The sequence below is a fragment of the Periophthalmus magnuspinnatus genome, chromosome 3 (genome assembly GCF_009829125.3).
Source record: "Periophthalmus magnuspinnatus isolate fPerMag1 chromosome 3, fPerMag1.2.pri, whole genome shotgun sequence".
NCBI classification, from domain to species: Eukaryota; Metazoa; Chordata; class Actinopteri; order Gobiiformes; family Gobiidae; genus Periophthalmus; species Periophthalmus magnuspinnatus.
In genome coordinates, this window is record NC_047128.1 from 13,437,160 (window position 1) to 13,458,348 (window position 21,189).

Sequence of the window (21,189 nt, forward strand, 5' to 3'; positions counted from 1 at the left end):
TCGCAGGTGATTTCAATATTTGGGTTGACTCTTCAAGCCCTTCAGATAGTTTTCTCATGCTCTTGAAACAGTTTGGCCTGGTTCAGCATGTGCCTGAGAACACTCACACAAGTGGGCACATATTGGACCTGGTCATGGCCCGTCCCAATGTTGAGGTGACCGTCACATCTGTGAAGCCCAACCGCTTTTCAGACCACTACACAGTCTTCTTCAGCGTAGGCTACGTCGACTTCATCACATTTGAAGAAATGTCAAGTCAGAAGAGAAAGAAGAGACAGAAGAAAAGTAAAAAGAAAAAGTTACTAGTTATTAGAAATTATTTCTTTTATTGACTTCTACAGATTGATGTAATAATTTCAGACGGGGGGCAGGGGTCTGTATAACCTAGAATTTACACCTGGAGCTACAGAGACATGTAACTTGGTGGAGCTGCATAATATTTAGTAGTGTCAAAAGGCTCTGTGCACAACAGTAGCTGACTAGTTCCAACGAAAGGGGCAGTCAGCGCAACCATTTCCAGCATAATGTAATGTCTATGAGGCTTTTGCCAAGTCACGCTAAAATCAATAAATTCAGAGAGATCAGGCTGTGGACAGGGAGCTGCAGGTGGATGTCTCTTTAATTGGAACTAGCCGGGGACTGTTCAATTCAGTTACATTTATTTTTGTAAAGCCCAAAATCACAACAGCAGGTGCCTCTTATGGGTGAACATGAGAATTGATTTAACCAACAGAAAGTTAGAAAATCAATAATGAAACAGAAACAGACAAGCAATTTAATCAACAGAAAACAAGCAAACTGATGACTGTCATAGAACATCCCCTGTTCTTAAACCCTCCTTCTTGGCAAGGAAAACAGTGTTAAAAAGAGAAAGCTCGAGGAGAACCACAGTAAAGGAGAGATCCATTCCCACTGTTGTGCACAGAGCCTTTTTAGTGTGTATTGTGGCTTAAAGTTCATTCAACAGACAAAAATCTCGCATTGGTATTAAATAATGCTACCACCTATTGAAGCTTTTGTGAAAACATAAATCCACTTTATTTAAGTTGTGTTGAATGTTATTGCTTCATGAGAATAATAAGAAGAAAAAAACAGAAATACAACTATTTAAAGAGGGAATATTTTACTTCTATGGGCTATTAACTTCTTCTCATAACATATTTACATCACCATGTTACACTTTTTTGGTTTTGACAATGTTATATTTACCGAAAACAGTGTAGTTAAACATGCAATTAGTTTCAGTTTTGTTTTTGCATGATGCTTCCTCTTTAATTTAAAACTCACCTGATACAGACCAAAGATAAGCTTGTTGTGTTTTGCAATACATGTTTCTGTTTTGGAGTCTCTTTTTTGAGTTGGAAATATAATTTATAATATGACTAAAAGTTATGAATATATCATGATGAGCTGTGTCATTCCCAAAATAAACCATGTTTATTTAACACGAAATTTATGTAATTTATCTTGTGAAAAAGTATTTGTTAAAGTATAGTAAATGACATAAAAAGTCAATGGGACTTGACTTTTTATGTCGTATTATCAGTAGTAGCTGTAGTATTGTAATATTATTTTTTTTTATGTAATAACTTGCATATCTTGATGAGAGATGAGACAAAAAGACAAACATTTATACCTTTAAAGTGAGTCATGTACCAAGATTTGAAACCAAGAACTTGTGTTATGAATTGCAGTTCTCACAGTTGCCACTAGAGGACACGCTTTTCAACAATGTGTGAAATGGTAACGATGGTAAAGTAAGACTGGTTACTCTGAATGATTTGTCTCACCTTGATATTTAAAGGTGCAGTGCGCAACATTTCTGGTGCAAAGTCCACCACCTGGATCTCCACACGTCTGACCTGCTACTGGGCCTGTTGGAACTACACTTGCTTGATAACTGTAAATACATTTAAAGATACAGTATGTAACTTTGTGGAGGCAGCATGTTACCTGTATGATTCCATGGAAATACAAAGTTAACCATATTTCAGAACATTATGCTCGGAGATAGATCAGTGTTTTGCCATATTGTGGAAGATTATAGCCAAAGGAACAACATCCCCATGGACACAAGCAGGAGGAGGTCAAATAACAATCAGGTTTGTGGAGATACAAACCAGCTCTCAGCAGGGATGCAGGTAGATAAAATGTGAAAAAAGCTTTTATTTTAATCTAAAAAAAAAAAAAAAAAAAAAAAAAAAAAAAGTTACATACTGTGGTTTTAATGTCAGAAAGGTTACATAGTTCACCTTTAATTGTATTGTTTGTGGAATTACTTGGTGGAGGTCTCTGATCTACTCGTCAAACCTGTCTCACTTTAATATAAAATGCTGTCCGTAAATGAAACACAAAGTATTAAAAGCACAAGTAAATAAAACACAAAATAATTTTATAAATCTTTAATTCATAATTCTTTTCAGTAGAATCAGCCCTCACAGAGGCTACTTTTATCTCTAAGTAGAAGCATGTTTACATCCCTGTATTATCTGTTTAACACTTATTATTTTTAAAAGTTGCACTATGTAAGTCTGGTGAGTGTGAGTGACATGTCACACATGAGGTGCTTGAAATAAAGCCACTGCTCCGCAACGTCGAGATGGACAGTTCTTGTTTTGCCTAGAATGATTCACAGTATGGCATTAAACTTAACCATCTTCACCAGACCAAGTTACAGGTCAGATTGTACTTAAAGGAAGCTTGTATGTTTTACAAGGTCATTTTGAGCAATTAAAACAATAAGACATTAAAAATAAGTAAAATGCTATAGTGTGGAACATTGTAGGGAAAGTAAAAACTTCTCCATGAAGGAACCCCACAGGAAAATAGTTACATAATGAACCTTTAAAGGTTACAGGTCAGATCTGTGGAGAAGTGATGTCCCTCATGATAACAATGCAGGGATGTTTCTAAAGTAATATTACCAAATCAGTCACAGGACAAACTGGGAGAGTCGTCAGACACCAGAGCTGCAAAAGCTGAAATTCTGTCGTTTGATGCGCCACATCAACCAATCAGAGACTATGCTCCAGTGACGCAGTGATGTCATAATCTGAAAGAAGAAGAAGCAATTGGCTGTTTGGGAGCCACAAACAGCCAATTGCTTCCGTTGATGGGTTTTATGTGATAAATACACAGAAGCCACTCTCTCAGCCTCCATCCTTCACAAAGATAAAAGAGAAAAAAAAACATCCAAAGGCAAAGTTTTAAACCTTTATCTTTTAAATTAAGTTAAAATAATTTTATACTGCCAGAAAAATGCCTTCCTTGTTCTAGTTAGAGTTTTGTCTTCTTTTTCCACAAAATTGCCTATTGACAACAGATACTATCCCACCAAACCAAGTCAGAACCAGAAAAAAACATGAAAACCTGTCATATGCACTTCAACAATACGGCCCTGGTTTTGTAAAGTCCGCCCACAGCTGCCTTCTGTTTGTGTGCGTGTCTAGAGTAGTGGCTATGATTTTCGAGTATTGACACCGGTTATAATACAATGGGAAAACGTGGAAAGCTCCTTGTATGAGCGGGTCAGTGGGGGAAAGACCCAAATGGTGCATGCACATCCCCAGGTACACATCCTCAATGTACAAAGCCTTCACCTCTTGCGACGCTTCTAGCAACTTCTTCGGCAAATTCAGAGATAAAACATATCCCAGACCAAGTGCGTATGGCGGGAAGGTTGTCCTGCTAAAAATCTCAAAAGGAACGAACCATTTGGATGTTGTGTGTCGGTGAACGCTAGCTGCCCACTCCACCAGTCCGCTCAGATAGTTAGTTTTCGGGGCATGTTCCAGCATTTCGATCAGTTTTGGTACGTTCAAAAACATATCTGAGTCGATTTTCATTGCATAAGAAGCCTGGTGGCAATATGTGTCCAACCACTCTAGCATTACCATGGTCTTTATTGTCAAATTTTTGTAGCAATCCACGAAATCACTTTGAATTATGTCCTTATGGTGTTTGCTTTCTTCTAATAACTCATTTTCGTTGATTTCACCAAGGCCCAAAAGAAAAAACAACGTGACATTTTTGTTTGATAGGACTTCTCTGGCTCCCCAGGTGTCACGAATAATCTTGCGATCTTCTATGTTTTGAGGTGCCACAGGAACAACCAAAACTAAAAATGGTTTCAATTCTTCACATTTTGTTGGTTGGTTAATGATAAAATTGTACTTGTGAGGATATTCTACTAAATATGGACCTGGGGATTTGTATTCAGAAGAGGGTGGAGTAGAGGTAGTCATGTTGGTTGTAGTCCTTTTGTTGTTCAAACTCAGGATTAGCTGTTTCAGAGCTGAGTTTGATAGCTTCATTTGAGAAGTGGTGTTGACATAGTGGGACCATAGGTGCCCTGTCCAGGTGTTGGAGGTCTCGGACATATTAAAGCCGTACAAAATCACAAAACTGCACAAGAAAATTAGGCAGATGATCGTCCGTCGATTAGTCACACAGCACGGCTTCCTCCCTGCTGCTTTCCCCCCATCCTCCATCTCAATCTGCAAGAAAAACAGCACAAGAAGAACTTAGGACTTGTTATTATGAATCTTTATGTCCCCGCCAATTCAGTTGGATTTCGATAATTGGGGTAGATTCTAAAATGATTGTATATAAAATTCTGAAGCTATTTTTCATTCAAAAACAAGAACATTTATTGGACACATTTCAAGTTCCCTGTTGTAACAATCTTTTATGTAAACTGTACGTCCAAAATAGAATTGATCATAGGAAACGAGAAACAGCATTTATTTGTATTTATTTTATTAGTTCATATTTCAGTAAAAATTATAGATCTACTCCATCATTATGTGTGTGTGTATGTATGTGCTCTGCGTATGTGTGTATATGTAGGTGTGTGTGTGTGCTGTGGGGGTGTGTGTGTATATGTGTGTGTGATGTGTGTGTGTAGGGGTGTGTGTGCTGTGTGTGGGTGTGTGTGTGTGTCTGCACTGTGTGCACTGTGTGTACGTGTGTGCGCTGTGCATCTGTGTGTATGTATGTGTGTATGTGTGTGTGTGCTGTGTGTATGTGTGTGCACACTGTGTGTATATGTATGTGTGTGCTGTGTGTAGGTGTGTGCTGTGTGAATGTGTGTGTGCTGTATGTATGTGCACTGTGGGTATGTGTGTGCACCTGTGCACGGTGTGTGTGTACGTGAGAGTGTATTTGTGTGTGTGTGCACTGTGTGTATCTGAGCAGTGTGTAAGTGTGTGTGCACTGTGTGTACCGGGGTGTGTATGTGTGTGCATTGTGTGTATGTGTGTGCGCTGTGTGTAGGTGTGTGTGTGTATTCAATTCAATTCATTTTATTTTTGTAACGCCCAAAATCACAACAACAGTTGTGTCGAAGGACGTTCATGTTTTGGTTGATGGGGGAAATCGGAGTACCCAGAGAAAACCCATCCAGACACGGGGAGAAACATGCAAAACTCCACACAGAAAGGCCTGGGCGACCCCGGGATCGAACCAAACCCTCTTGCTGTGAGGCATGAGTGTTGCCACTCAGCCACCGTGCTGCCTACACACAAAAACAAACAGGAAAATCAAACAACAGGAAAAATCAGACAAAACAAGAAAAATCGGCCAGGCGAGGAGGAGGGAGGGGGGTGGAGGAGGGCCAGGCGAGGAGAAGGAGAGCCGGACGAGGAGGGTGAGAGCCAGGCGAGGAGGAGAGGGAGGCGGGTGGAGGAGGGCCAGGCGGGGAGGAGGAGAGGGTCCAGCTGTCATCGGGGCATCTGAAAGAGTTACACTCAACAGGGGGAGTGGGACAGGGGACAACATGTGAATAACATTGCTGATGAGAAAATAGGAGGAAGCAGAGGATAGTGCTCAGGTTGCCATACCTCCCCCAGCTAGTTATCTCCTACTGCAGCCTGTCTTATCCCGGGTTTTAATGTCACTCCCAGCCAATCTGCTCATAGTTAGTTCGAAGTGACATTAAACTAAGTAACCTGGTCATAAGCTATACCGAAGAGGAAGGTTTTAAGCCTGGTCTTAAATACAGAGACAGTGGGGGCCTGTTTAACATCAGCAGGGAGTTGATTCCATAGCACAGGAGCTTAGTAACTGAATGCTCTCCCTCCCACTGTACTTTTGGACACTCTAGGAACCACTAATAGTCCTGCATTCTGAGAGCGGAGTGCTCTGTTTGGCTGGTACGGGACAATAGCAACTTGCAGATAGGATGGGGCCATACTGTTTAGGGTTTTGTATGTCAGGAGGAGGACGTTGAATTTGATTCTAAGCTCGACAGGAAGCCAGTGCAGATATTTTAGTACAAGACTGATGTGGTCTCTTTTTTAGTTCCTGTTAAGACTCTGGCCGCTGCATTTTGGACCAACTGGAGGCTACTTGTAGTACTTTTGGGGCAGGCGGCGAGCAGAGAATTACAGTAATCAAGTCTGGAAGTAACAAATGCATGGATGAGTTTTTCAGCATCGTTTTTAGGTAAAATATTTCTAATTTTAGTTATATTTCGCAGGTGAAAGTATGCGGTTTTACAAGCTAGGTTTACATGGGCTGTGAATGTGAGATTTTGATCAAATAGGACTCCAAGATTTTTTACAGTAGGGCTAGAAGCTATATTCACATTGTCGAGTGAGATTATCTGGTCCGACAGAGAATCTCTTTGACCTTTAGGACCAACAACAATGACCTCTGTTTTTTCAGGATTTAAGAGCAGGTAATTCAAGGTCATCCAGGTTTTGATGTCCTTCACACAGGCACTGAGTTTATCTATTTGATCAGTCTGATTTGGTTTCATTGATAAGTACAGCTGAGTGTCATCAGCATAGCAGTGAAAATTAATGCCATGTTTTCTGATAATGTTACTCAATGGCAACATATACAGAGTAAATAGGATTGGATCAAGCACAGATCCTTGTGGAACACCACAGGCTACTTTAGAACAGGGAGAGGTGCTCTGGTTTATACTAACAAACTGGTACCTATCTGATAGATAGTATTTAAACCATTTGAGGGCGGTCCCTCTGATTCCAATGTCACATTCTAACCTCTGCAGTAGAATGTTGTGATCAATGGTGTCAAACGCTGCACTGAGGTCCAGTAGGACCAGGACTGAAGCCAGCCCGTTATCAGCAGCTAGTAGTAAGTCATTTTTTACTTTAAGCAGTGCAGTCTCTGTGCTGTGGTGAGCTCTGATTGAAATTTTTCAAATATATTATTGTCCTGCAGGTGGCGGCAGAGCTGTTTCACCACCACTCCTCCTAGAATTTTTGAGAGGAAGGGAAGATTAGAGATACGTCTGTAGTTGGCTAGTTCATCAGCATTTAGGTTAGGTTTTTTCAAAAGGGGTCTAATCACAGCATTCTTAAAGGACTGAGGAACATAGCCATTTTCTAATGACATATCATTAGAAAATGGCTATTATGTTATGGATGGAATGGAATCTATTATTGGGGGAGGGCTTCTTTGAGGAGTCTGATTGGAATAGGGTCGAGCAAACAGGTTGATGGTTTGGACAACATGATGGCTGAGGTAATCTCCACCTCATCAACAGGAGTAAATTTATCTAATATTATTAGAGGATCTATGTGGGATATTGGCATTACAGACTGGATTAGCTCAGAGCTGATTTTTGGAGTAACTTTGTTGATTTTGTCTCTAATGGTTGTAATTTTGTAATGGAAGAAGTGAAGAAAGTCATCACAACTAATGTTCAAGGGGATAAGAGACTCATTAGCAGTGTGGGAGTTTGTCAGCCTGGCTACAGTGCTGAACAGAAATCTGGGGTTATTTTTGTATTATTTGAATAGTATCTGGTTCGGGCTTTCCTCAGAGCGGCCTTATAAGTGAGCAGGCAGAGCTTCCATGCCTTCAGAGACTGCTCAGAGCGCGAGCGGCGCCAAAGCTTCTCTGTGCGTCTTACATGTTGTTTGAGTGTCCTGAGCTGTAACGTGTACCATGGAGCCGGAGGTCTTGGTTTAATGCTTTTCTGTTTCAGTGGAGCTACAACATCGAGAGCAGATTTTTAAGGTGAGCATTGTTCTGTCAACCAATTGATCAGTGACAATTGGATTAAAATTATTCTCATTGTCACATGACATATCTTTCAGTAATGGCTCAATAATTTCTTTAAACTCTGTAACCGATTTATCTGATAATGTTCTTTTCATTATAGTTTTTTTCTGCGGGGCTGGATAGTCTTTTAGTATAAACTGAAAGGTAATTAAGAAATGGTCAGAGAGTATAGGGTTTTGAGGAAGGACAATTAGATCATTAATCTCAATACCGTAGGTTAGAACGAGATCTAGAGTGTGATTGTGACAGTGAGTCGGCTTATTCACACTCTGGGTGAAACCGATCCCATCCAGGAGCGCGCCAAAAGCATTACTGAGGCAATCACTGCCGTTATCTACATGTATGTTGAAATCTCCAACTATAACAATCCTTTCCCAATTCAAAACTAAATTTGAAATGAAATCAGAAAAATGTATGTGTGTGTGCGTGTGCTGTGTGTATGTGTCTAAGTGTTTGCACTGTGTGTGTATGTGTGTGCACTGTGTGTATGTGTGTGCACTGTGTGTGTGTGTATGAGTATGTGTGTGGACTGTGTGTAGGGGTGTGTGTGTGTGAGTATGTGTGTGCACTGTGTGTGGGGGGGGGGGTGTGTGTGAGAGAGTATGTGTGCACTGTGTGTGGGGGTGTGTGTGTGTGTGTGAGAGAGTATGTGTGTGCGGGGTGTGTATGTGTGTGAGTGTATGTGTGTGCGTGCACTGTGAGTGTATGTGTGTGCACTGTGTGTATGTGTGTGCGTGCACTGTGTGTGTGCACTGTGTGTATGTGTGTGAGTATGTGTGTGCACTGTGTGTGTGTGTGAGTATGGGTGTGTGTGTGTGTTTGCGTGCACTGTGTGTGTGTGCACTGTGTGTATGTGTGTGAGTATGTGTGTGCACTGTGTGTATGTGTGTGCGTGCACTGTGTGTGTGCGTGCACTGTGCGTGCACTGTGTGTGTGTGCACTGTGTGTATGTGTGTGCGTGCACTGTGTGTGTGCGTGCACTGTGCGTGCACTGTGTGTGTGTGTGTGTGTGTGCACTGTGTGTATGTGTGTGCGTGCACTGTGTGTGTGCGTGCACTGTGCGTGCACTGTGTGTGTGTGTGTGTGTGTGCACTGTGTGTGTGTGGGTGGGGGTGTGTGTGTGTGTGTGTGAGTATGTGTGTACACTGTGTGTAAAATATAAGATTAATATGGCATGTTTTTGGTGCCAATCCCAAACATCCATCCATTTTGTTCCACTTTATCCAGGGTTGGTTCACGGAGGCAGCAGTTTTAGCAGGGAGGCCCAGATTTCCCTCTCCTGTCCTTCAAGCTCAAAGGCCGCGCCTCTACATTTGTTGATCCAAGTTTCTGATATGGCAGTGATTTTAAATGGGATGTGAAATTACTGAAATATTCTTTGATGTGGATGGTGTTTGTGTATATGCTTCTACTGTTGAGATGGATTGTTTCAGGCAAGTATATTCCCCACGATGCATTTCACCAGGACTAAACCAGAGCTAAACAAGGACTAAACCAGAGCTAAACAAGGACTAAACCAGGACTAGATCAGGGATAAACAAGGACACTGGAATGTTGTCAAACTCGTGTCATGGGAACTTATGAGCAACTTGGAAAGGAATAGCTTTAAAGTTAAACTGGTATTTTGTCCTAGTAGCAACACAGTAAAAACATTAACACAGATCTTACTTGTTTATGTCCAATTAAAACAGGGCTATAGGCGTTGTTAGATGTTTACTGTACCACTACACCAGACATTTGAAGTGCGAACGGTCTCATTATTAAAGCGGAAATTAAAATGAAAAACTTCAGTTCCCTGTTTGTTTGTTTGTTTGAGAATTGTACCCTCACGACATGTCTGATGGGACTGAACGTTCTTTACTACAGGTGACCATGGCGGCAATCTCCTTATCTGATTGCTTCTTGTATTTACTTCCTATAATTCACTGCTACTCACTGATATAAAACTATGATAAATTTTAACCATAGGTACTATCCAACCAAACAAGTCAGAATTTCAACTTTCAAATATATTGTCCCATTATAATGTCATGGCATCACACAAACCCAACCCAATGGTGAGAACAGAGACCCTTTAATTATCATTCTTGTGTACATACCTACTTGTGAGATGCTCAGATGTCTCTTTCTGATTGGCCGGTGCTGTCCTCTGCTGCTCTTCTATTAGTTGACGTGCACCGGTTTTGGAGGTGGTTTTCTGACATGTTTAGACTCCTCACTGTAGATCCAGATACACTTTACAAGTCGGGAAAAGAAAACACGAACAACATTACCTCACACCAGAGACAGGCCCAAGCAAGACCAACCTAGTCCTGGTTTAACCCTGGCTTAGTCCTGTTTTAGTCCTGGTTTAGTCCAGATTTAATCCTTCTTTAGTCATGTTTTAGCCCTAATTGTGTCCTGGATTAACCCTGGTGTAGTCCTGGTTTAGTCCTGGTTAAGTCAGGGTTTAACGCTGGTTTAGTCCTGGTTTCAGTCCTGGTTTAGTCCTGGTTTATTCCCGGTTTAGTCCTGGTTTAATCCTGGTTTAATCCTGGTTTAGCCGTGGTTTAGGCCTGGCTTGGCCATAGTTTAGGCCTGGTTTACTGCCAGTTTAGTCCTGGTTTAGTCCTGGTTTAGCCCTGGTTTAGCGCCGGTGTAGTCCTGGTTTCAGTCCTGGTTTAGTACCGGTTTAGTCCTGGTTCAGTCCTTGTTTAGCCCTGGTTTAGCCCTGGTTTAGCCCTGGTTTAGCCCTGGTTTAGCCCTGGTTTAGTCCTGGTTTTAGTCCTGGTTTAGCCCTGGTTTACTCCTGGTTTAGTCCTGGTTTAGCCCTGGTTTAGTCCTGGTTTAGCCCTGTTTTAAGCCTGGTTTAGCGCCAGTTTAGTCCTGGTTTAGTCCTGGTTTAGTCCTGGTTTAGTCCTGGTTTAGCCCTGGTTTAGTCCTGGTTTAGCCCTGGTTTAAGCCTGGTTTAGCGCCAGTTTAGTCCTGGTTTAGTCCTGGTTTAGCCCTGGTTTAGTCCTGGTTTAGTCCTGATTTAGCCCTGGTTTAGCCCTGGTTTAGTCTTGGGTTTTGGTTAAACACTGCAAAAAACGAATATTACTTCATTTCAAATAATCTTATCAGAAGTAGGACTTGTATTTGACTTTTCATTCTTGCAGCTCAAATAAACACATTTTGCACAGGTGGATCAGACGATAGTTACTCTTTCAGTTACTTTTACTTGAGTATTTCTACGACTGCTACTCTATCCAGCTCCGTTGATGAGGAGATAATAATAATAATATTGCCTTATACTTGTGATGCTCTTCACAGGCCTGTTGAAACAAGACAAAAGTGAGGCTGCCAATCTGCACCAACACTCACACACACATGTGCACCCCCACGCACACACACACACACGCACACGCACACAAACACACACACAAACACTGCATTTATACTAGGCAAGGTGAAGTGTCTTGCCAAAGGAAACAACACCTGAACTTGGTCAGAATGGAAATCTCTTGTAACCTGTCCTTAAACCTGTTCAGTTTCAGTTTGGGGGAGGGACAGGAAAACACCTGCTACGAGGTATCCTCTTTCAGGTTCTCAGAAAGTCTTATATGATCTCGTCGTCTGTTTGGAAATAGTTAATTTGTACCAGGAGCTATGTGTCTCCATTGAGTGATCTTAACTGATAAAAAATGTATGATTAACTGAAAATAAAGACAGAGAGATAAAGACAATAATAGACACTATAACTGGAACTAAACCAGGCCTAAGTAATCAAATTATATTGGTCTTATTGACTAGTTTGCTGCCATAATTTTGATTTGCCTTTTATTTAAATAATGTTAGAATAATATGTTTATTGGTATTTTAATGCTTTTATTTTGGTAGTCAGGTGGGAACTATTGTTATTTTGTTCAGTGGACCATTGATAGACATGCACACCTGGTTTAAAAGCAGAAGTGAAAAGTAAAAAATAAAGTTAATAAAGGTGTATTTTAAGGTCATTCTACCTCCTAAGTATGGGTCAGCCAGCGAGGTATGTGTTTTGTCGTTTTCATGTTTTGTTTTGTTTTTTATTCTATTTTATGTCTTAATAATGCAGTTCTAATTGTAATTTTTGTAAGTTATTTCAGTTCGGTGGGCGCGTTATTACTTCTATCAGTGACTAGACCGAATAACTTACAACTTACAACAAAAACATACCTTCTAACCATATTCATTTTAGCTGCCTCTATCTGTATTAAATATTATTGGCCTGTAGAATGTTGTGATGTCATCTGAAACACGGCAATAAGTCAGTCATATATATTTCAGGTAAAGCTCAATGTAATCAATAAGAAAAACTGTCTGTTGCCTCCGTCGGGGAGTATGACATCATCATATCCTATTATCTCAAAAAAATAATATTTTGAAGAAGTTGTCTATTTTATATTTGAAGTTTATTTATTTTAGCCTTTAGGTTTGAAAGAAAGTAAAAGCATTTACATTGTACGTAAAAGTCTTAACATGTACATCCGTAACTCATGGTTTAATCTTTAAAGCTACAGTATGTAACCTTCTAGAGCTGGCACATCATCTGCATGATTCCATGGAAACAGAAAGTTAAAACCATGCTTTGGAAGATTCTCCATGGAGACAAATACGCTTTAAACCATACTATGTAAGATTACAGCCAATGAAACAACATTTCCATGGAAACAAAAAAAGGTCCTCTTCCAGCCCATATAAGAGTCAGGTTTGTGGAGATGCAAGCTCACTCTAAGCTTTTCAGCGCAATAAACACAACCAAAATGAAAAACAAAAAACCTTGCTTCTAGCATAGTCTGTTTTGGTTGAGAAGTTACACACTTTAAATATTGATTCATTTTAGCATGACTTGGCAAACTGTCCATAGAGAATGACTGGGATGCTAAGTTCTCATCTGCACTTTGAAGGAGCTAGCTGTGCATATGGCTCATTGAGGGACTCTGGTTTCAGCGTGTTTCCTGGTACTCCTAAACTGGTCCTCTAGAGATAGCCAGAGTGTGCACGATGTGTCAAAAGGCTGAAATCTGATCCGACAAACTAATACAAGAATCACATTTCAGTGGAGTCAGACTGATACTCCTCTGTCAAAGAAACACAGAGACATATCAGTCTGGATTTTCCAGGCAAAAAAAACAGGATTTCATAGTTCAACTACAGTTCCATAAACCTGAATAATAAAATGTGATATTAAGATGTATATTTCATTACAACAAATATCATTATTGCAAAACTATTTATTTATTTCATTTATCTTTGTTTTTTGGAGTTGTAAATCAACAGCCACAGTGCTGGTTTGGCAGCGGATTTTTTCTGTTGAAATCATTTTGATAAGATATCCATGTGTTATCTATGTGTTACTCACTTGTTGAGATTAGAATAAATAGTTTCTTTATCTAGTTCATTCAACTAGTTATTATGAAGATTAAGAAATAATGTATGTATGAAAGTAAATGAAGTAGAACTTAAAAAGGTGTTTGTGTCTGTTCTATAATTATAATCTCTGACATCCGTGGCTCATTATGTTATAATTTAGACATTTTAAATCACAATATTGATCTAAAACGACTCAATGAAAGAAACATGTTCAGTGACCTCTATGTTAGAAAACTGCAGTGCCTAATGGGAGCTGAGGCCGCTGTAAATGTCATTACAACAAAGGGCCATGAGCCGTGGATCAGTCTGCTCCTCCTGTGGATTCTGCACATCACATTAGCAAGCAGCAGATTTTTTTTTTCATTTTTAGCAAAATGACTACACAGCGCTGACAAATCCTACACGTATCACCGATTAAGAAAATTTACGGTAATTGGAGAACGAAATACATACATCACAGTGGACTACAGGTGGAGGAAAACGGAAGTTGATGAGAAAAATGACATATTGAAAATAAGCAATTAAAGATTGTTCAAACATGCACGAATCACTCCAAATACAATTTCAAGAGTGTAAATGAGCTTAAGAATAAAGCTTTGAAAAGTCAATTTTGCAAAATAAATCTGATTTAAAGTGCATATGACAGGTTTTCTTGTTTTTCTAATTCAGTTTGGTGGATAGTACCTCATCACAAATTTACATCAATTCAGTGGCAGTTTGTGGGAGAAAGTTAAGAAGAAAACAAAAAAAACACAGAAGTAGCTGGGAGTTCTAAAACAGAATCCCAGTTTAAACCTCATTTAACTAAATAACCCACCACATTCCAAATAGGAAGTGATCATGGGTGCGCTTCCGACTCCATCGACTCTGGCTCCAATTCACATTACATTGAAAAACTGTCGCCCCTCTCTCTGTAACAGCTGCAGTGAACCTCGTCATTTTGGTCTTAAAATGTTCGTATTAACATGCTCCTTGTGTATCCTCATGATCGTGGTGTTTTTATTTTGCTATTTTGTCTCTAAATCAAGATATGAACATTAATAACAAATCTTTCTTTAGCTTTAGCAATAGGTGTAATTCATAGGATTCTTAAACGTCTGCTCCCTCCTAAACCAGCGGGGCGGGCGGGACTGGGCTTTACCTTCAATAGCCTCACTCCAGATTGGCTGTTTGGTTGTTATGATACTTGTGGTCCAAATTCCAACTACGGAACTCAGCTCCAAATTAGCCCCATAACTGCTCTAGCCTCGATGAGCTTTATTTAACTAGAGCTTAACCCTGTGGTTGGTGTCCACTTCTTTATACAGTCTATGGTCTAATAGTCTCAGAACTGAAGAAGCAGCTTGGATGAGCAGAGAAACGTCTTTGCTCGTACAACGTTTTGTCCAGTTGACAGATTTTAGTTTTCTTTTGCTCTGTGGTCTAATCATAACTATGATGTCAGATGTTTAGACAAGTCTAGTAGTTAATTAGATCTCTTTTTATGAAGCACTAATTAGCCATTAAAGATCACATATTATGAAAAATAGAATTTGTAGCATGTTATTCTCTGGTCCCATCATCAAATGCATACCTGGAGTTGAAATGTATGGTTAGCATGCTAGTTGTGAGCTTTACAGTGACAGCAAATCTCAACTAAGGCCTCTCAAACTTGTGAAAAGTGCTTATGAACTCATTGCAGTTAATAATTACAATGCATGAATATATAAGGTAGGAGAGAAATAACTTTGACCTTTTAAAAACTGCTTTCTACACTACTGAATAACAATTTACTGACATGTCAATGGTTAATATTTGACTAACACTCAGGACCAGGACTGAACCTGGACAAAAGAGGATTGGAACTGAACCAGGGCTAAACCAGGACTGAACTAGGACTAAACCAGGACTAAACCAGTACTAAACCAGGACTTAACCAGGACTAAAACAGGGCTAAACTAGGACTAAACCAGGACTTAACCAGGACTAAAACAGGGCTAAATCAGGACTAAACCAGGACCAGGACTGAACCAGAAGTGAACTAGGACTAAACCAGAGCTAAACCAGGACTGAACCTGTACAAAAGCAGGATCGCAACTGAACCAGGACTGGACCAGAACCAGGACTGAACCAGAACTGAACCAGGACTGAACCAGGACTGAACCAGAACTGAACCAGGATTGAACCAAGACAAAAGCACTGAATCAGAACTAATTTTGGGACTGGTTCAGGGACTTTTGACCTCAAGAGCTGTTTATACAATGTCTGTACTGAGACAAGACACATTTAGGTTAAATAGATGGAAAATGGTGTGCGTAGCCATTAAAGTAAATGTAGTATCTGGAGTGAATGGGGATGAATGGAGTTGGAGAGTAAAGCTTCAACAGGTTTGGTCCTGTCTAAGCCTCAGTTTCAGGAACGCATTGTGTGGACTGCAACATGTAAGGGTGGAGCTCTTATACACCCGAGAACTAAACAAGGACTAAACCATGACTGAAAAGGGACTGAACCAGGACTGAAGCAGGACTAAACCAGAACTGCACTAGGACTAAACCAGAACTCAATCAGGACTGAACCAGGACTAAACCAGGTTTGAGCCAGGATTAGACTAGGGTTAAACCAGCACTGAAGAAATAATAAAGATGGACTAAACCAGTACTAAGCCAGACCTAAACCAGGACTAAACTAGGGCTAAAGAAACTGCACTAAACCAGGAGAATTAACTATCTTGAACTTGGTTAAAGTGGAACAAGCTGTGATTTTTCCTCTGAAACTCATCACTCATCACTCATTTTCTGTTTGTTCAGTCTTAAAAACGCCAACCACACCTACAGCCTTGTACTATAGACTGAGACTGAACCAGGACTGAACCATGACTGGACCAGGACTAATCCAGTACTAGACCAAGGGAACAGACTAAACGAGGTTGCTTATACATCCAACTGAGATTAAGATTGAGACTAAACTGGGACTAATCCAGGACTAAACCAGAACTGAACCAAAACTAATTCAGGTCTAAATCAGGCATTAAACCTGGGACTAAACAAGGGACTAAACCAGGACTAAAACAGGACTAAACCTTGAATGAAGAAGGAGTAGATCAGGACGAAACCAGCACTAAACAACCCATTAAACGGTAACAGTTTAATAAAGAGATTCATGATCGGCTGCAGTTGCCTGGGTTTAAATAATGACCATTCAGATCAGAGAGAGTCCTTTAAGGTTCAAACCAACTGGATTTCAGCACTGAAACTGCCAACCCAAATGAGAGACTCGTGTGCGGCTCATTCTGCTTTCTGATTCGATCACCGTCTTGAACCAAAACATAAACAACTTTTCCATCATGTCCAGTGTTTTTGTGATTAAGAATAAATCAGCATTAGAATGATCAGTTAAGCTATATTTGATTAGAACATGTTTACCTCATATCTGGGGGCACGGCTCTGGTCATGTTTATCAAATTTAAAATATAAAATCCATACATACTGTTGCTTTAATATTGAGACATCAACCTGCTTACATCATAATAATAATAATCAAAATGCTACTTATATAGCACATTTGGTATGGGAAAAATAGACCCAATATGCTAGTGCAGATAAAAACTGAAACATTACAGGAACATAGAATTAAACCATGAAATCGTAAATATGTAAAAAAAAAAAAAAAAAACGCTTGTGAAAATGAAAAGGTCTCGTTTTAAATGCAGCAGCAGAGTCAACATTTTTATGGCAGTTGTCAGAGTTCCAGAGATTTGGACCATTTCACAGGAAGGAGCCCTCGCCAGATCAGGTCTGAGGAGGGGACTGTCCAAGTTCTTGATTGGATGAACGCAGAGATCTGAGTGGAGTGTATTTTGTGTGTGTGGGTGTGTATGGTACTTAATTTACTTGCCAAATCAAAAGCAAATATTTGGACCAGGACTGGACCAGAATTGAGCCAGGATTAAAACAGGACCAGGGCTAAACCAGAACTGGACCAAGATTGGGCCAGGACAGAAACAGAGCCAGGGCTAGACCAGGACTAAACCAGGACTAAACCAGGACTGGACCAAGACTGAACCAGGACTAGACCAAGACTGAACCAGGACTAAACCAGGACTGAGTAAGACTGGACCAGGACTAATCCGGTACTAGACCAAGGGAACAGACTAAACGAGGTTGCTTATATGTCCAACTGAGACTAAGATTGGGACTAAACTGGAACTAATCCAGGACTAAACCAGAAGTGAACCAGCATTGGGCCAGATCTAAACTGGAACTAGCCCAGTTTAGTTTGTATTATTCATGGTATCTTATTTTATTTCCCGAATCAGCTGCAGGTGTTTAGTGATGGAGTCTCATTGGCTCTGTGAATGCCTTGGCGGAGGTCTGGTTACATTAACATTCACTAAACATTCCACTTGATCCTGAGCCATAATATGTTTACCTCACCTAGTCTACAGCTGCTTCAGAGCCTGGGATATCCTCGTTCACGTTTAGACCTGTTTGAGGCCTGGTTTAAACTTGGTTTAGCCTTGATTAAAGGTGCTTTATGTGACATTTATAATGGGGTGTTATTATCTTCATGGAGATTTTGTTTTGCCTGGAAAGTTGCATATAGTAATGTAAGTAAGTATGGAAAATAAATGTATCTATCTTGCTTTTTTCTTATTATTACAGAACTCAACTAGGTCTAAACACTGCCCCACTTTATCTCCATGGAGTTTTGTTATTAAGTTTGAAATGTTCCGCATTATGCTATTAAAATGATCTATATTGCATTTATTCTGTTACTGGTGTTTTATTGCTTAACAAATGCATAGAAAAACAGTGAGTGACGTTGCCTTTCTACAGATCTGACCTATAACTTGGCCTGGTGATTCTAGATGCCCCTCCTCTGCCCTTATCCTGTGGACCCGGACCCCCCACCCCATCCCCCCTCCCCCTTTGTCTTGAGTGGACTCTGACCTTACAGATTTGAGTGGAGGGGGGGGTTTATGGTTCTTAATTTATTTGCCAAATCAGAAAGCAAATGTTTAGTTTAGTAGACAGGAGGACGAAAACCAATACGGAAACCAAAACTGGACCAGGACTAAAACAGGGCCAGGACTAAGCCAGAACTGAACTAGGACTGAACCAAGACTGAACCAGGATTGGACCAGACCTGGACCAGAATTGAGCCATTACTAAAACAGGACCAGGACTAAACCAGAACTGGACCAGGATTGGACCAGGACAGAAACAGGACCAGGACCAGACTGCATCAAGACAATTCCAGGTCTAAACCAGGACTAAACTGGGACTAAACCAGAATGAAACCGGTACTAAATCAGGACTAAACAAGGACTAACCAGGACTAACCCAGGACTAAATGAGAGCTTAATAAGATACGTTAGTGAAAAGTACAGGACAACCAAAAGAGCTAGGTGCCCACCCTCTCCTCATCATCTAAAAATGACATTTAAAATAAGTATGACAGTATTACAGTGAGTATGAGATGACTCTACGCCTGCTCTATCAACAAGATCTTGCGGTGACATTACTGATCCGACCAAACCGGAGGAAAACAAAGAAAACAAGGCCTATTTGTTTGTTCATGTAAAAAAATAAAAAATAAATAAAGTGATGCATCTGAACCACGACTAAACCAAGACTGAACCAGGACTAGGAGGACAGCATTTACTATTGATCACATTGTACTTTGTCATACAATTTCCAAAAGGTACGATCATAAATGTTTAATTGGTCAATTTTTATTTGTGACTAGACCCAAGAACTTATTGCATCAGAACAAAAACCTGCATTTTAACAATATTCTTTGTAACGGTCCCCATCTGTGCTAAATATTGCTGACCTAGAACGTTGCGATGTTATCTGAACCCCAGCGATAAGCTCAACGTTAGAGTTACACATTCATTTAACAATTGTATGTTGTTGTCCCTATTTTCTCCTCCCACCTTTCCTCCTTGTCTCCTCTCTCCTTGTCTCCTCCCTCTGTGTTCCTACCTGTCACATGCTCTGTTGCCTCTCCACCTCTGTTCCTCAGCTCCTTTTGTCCTCTGCTCCTCTAGGCTCTGTGTCAGTAAAAGCATGAGTCTTCCTGAGCGTACAGTCTTTTACCTGGGGGAGGGACACACCTGTGCTTAACACTCCCCCACCCCCACTCCCCAGAGACCCCGCCTCCTCCTCTGTTTGTTTATGACCCTAGAAAAACTGGTAGGTGGTGTTGAAGTAAGTAGAAAATAGACCTATTCAACAGTTAAAGAAACAACTCTAAACAAAGAAGCATTTGAACAAAACCAACATAGGGGAACTAAAGAACTAAAGAAACTGTTTGTAGCCAGCACCAGCCTCATGTGAAAGCTCAGAACCTCCAGAACTCACTCACGGAGATAATAATTCCAGCAGGACTACAGGCCTAAAGACTCCATCGGAAACATGTAGACAGTTACAGACACAGTCACTGCTCCTTATGCTGCTCCTCCACCTGGAGAGGAGCCCGCTGAGGTGGCTCGGACGTCTGTTCCGAATGTCTCCTGGGCATGTCCCACTGGAAGGAGGCCCTGGGGCGCATGTCCCACCGGAGGAGCTGGAGAACGTGTCTGGGGTGAAGGAAGTTTGGGAGTCCTTGCTGAGACTGCTGCCCCTGCAACCCGGCCCTGGATAGGTGAAAGAAAAAGATGGATAGCTAACAGACAGTACGTCACCTTCATGTGATATTATGATGTGTATTATTAACCTTTTAATATGTTGTATACTGAGGTAAATTGTGTAGATAAGACTTTTGTAGCCACACTGGCTTTAACAAGTTTTTCAGAAAACAACATGTTAGCATTAGTTAGCGCCTTACGCTAGTGGTCTGTTCGCCGACTTTTTCCTGCTAGTGTGGCATTACGAGTGAATTCCAAACTTTCTATCCTAAATTTTCAGCAACAACACCGCTCCAGTTAACCTGGAGAAAGGATTCCCAAAGGCACTGATTACAGAACAGAGCAGACTCCACATAATAGAACAATGGGTTTAATTAACAATCTGAAGACATGACGTACAGTCGACAGTATGATATCAACCAGTTTAGGCCGTTGCCACAACAACCTCAGTCCCCTTTAGCCCCGCCCCTGTTATCTTTAGGTTCAAATCAGCTATTGCGCTTACAAATCATTTTGACACAAACTTGGCGCAACAAAGGTCTCAAAACTCATGAAAGTATAATTTTCAGATTTGTACTTGAAAAATGACTAAATTGTAACTGTGTAAAATGATATTTGAAAGTGTAAAAAATACATTTTCTTTGATTTACCAGTGTAGAAATCAACATTTACATTCAAATGTTTTGGAATAATTGCCCAGACAGGCAGCGTTAAAGTTGTTTTGAGGGTTTGAACTCATTGGGAGATTTTAAATTGGTTTGATACTTTCAGTCACTGTTTAAATATTGATGTTTCTTTGTCTCTAGTTTTGCCTTGGCATTTCACAGCTCACATTTCCACTCTGAGCTTCTCTGAGCCATCCTCTCTCCTCCTCTTTCTCTCTCCTCTCCTCCTCTCACTCTCCCCTCCTCTCCTCCCTTTCTCTCTCCTTCAGTTCCCTTCTCCCCTCTGTCCTCCTCTTCTCTCGCTGTTCTCGTCTCTTTCCTCCTCTCCTCCCTTTTCCTCTCCTTCACTCCTCTATCCTCATCTCCTGTATCCTCCTCTCCTTTATTTCAACCTTCTTTCTCTCCTCTCTTCTCTATGGTACCTTCAACATACACAACAGGTACAATCACTAAAAATACAAGGAGAGAAGGACAGAGGAAATAAAGGGAAAAGAAACAAGGAAATGA

General features: G+C 40.6%; 1 protein-coding gene across 2 annotated transcripts; it reads right to left on the bottom strand.

Annotated features, from left to right (window-relative positions):
* Positions 1-2,778: 2,778 nt before the first annotated feature.
* Positions 2,779-19,445, bottom strand: LOC117391468 (beta-1,3-galactosyltransferase 5). Of its 2 annotated transcripts, none has more exons than XM_055232155.1 (3): positions 19,374-19,445; positions 10,141-10,272; positions 2,779-4,496 (listed from the first exon to the last, which is right to left on the bottom strand). In XM_055232155.1, exon 3 carries the CDS (start codon positions 4,488-4,490, stop codon positions 3,384-3,386), a length of 1,107 nt encoding a protein of 368 aa, XP_055088130.1. In that variant the 5' UTR covers positions 4,491-4,496; positions 10,141-10,272; positions 19,374-19,445; the 3' UTR covers positions 2,779-3,383. The 2 variants fall into 2 exon arrangements, with proteins under 2 accessions (XP_055088130.1, XP_033845181.1); XM_033989290.2 differs by having other exon boundaries at positions 10,137-10,272.
* Positions 19,446-21,189: the final 1,744 nt, after the last annotated feature.

Bases quoted from the DNA above. Each gene is read 5' to 3' on its own strand.
- LOC117391468 (XM_055232155.1), bottom strand. From the start codon at position 4,490: ATGGAGGATGGGGGGAAAGCAGCAGGGAGGAAGCCGTGCTGTGTGACT.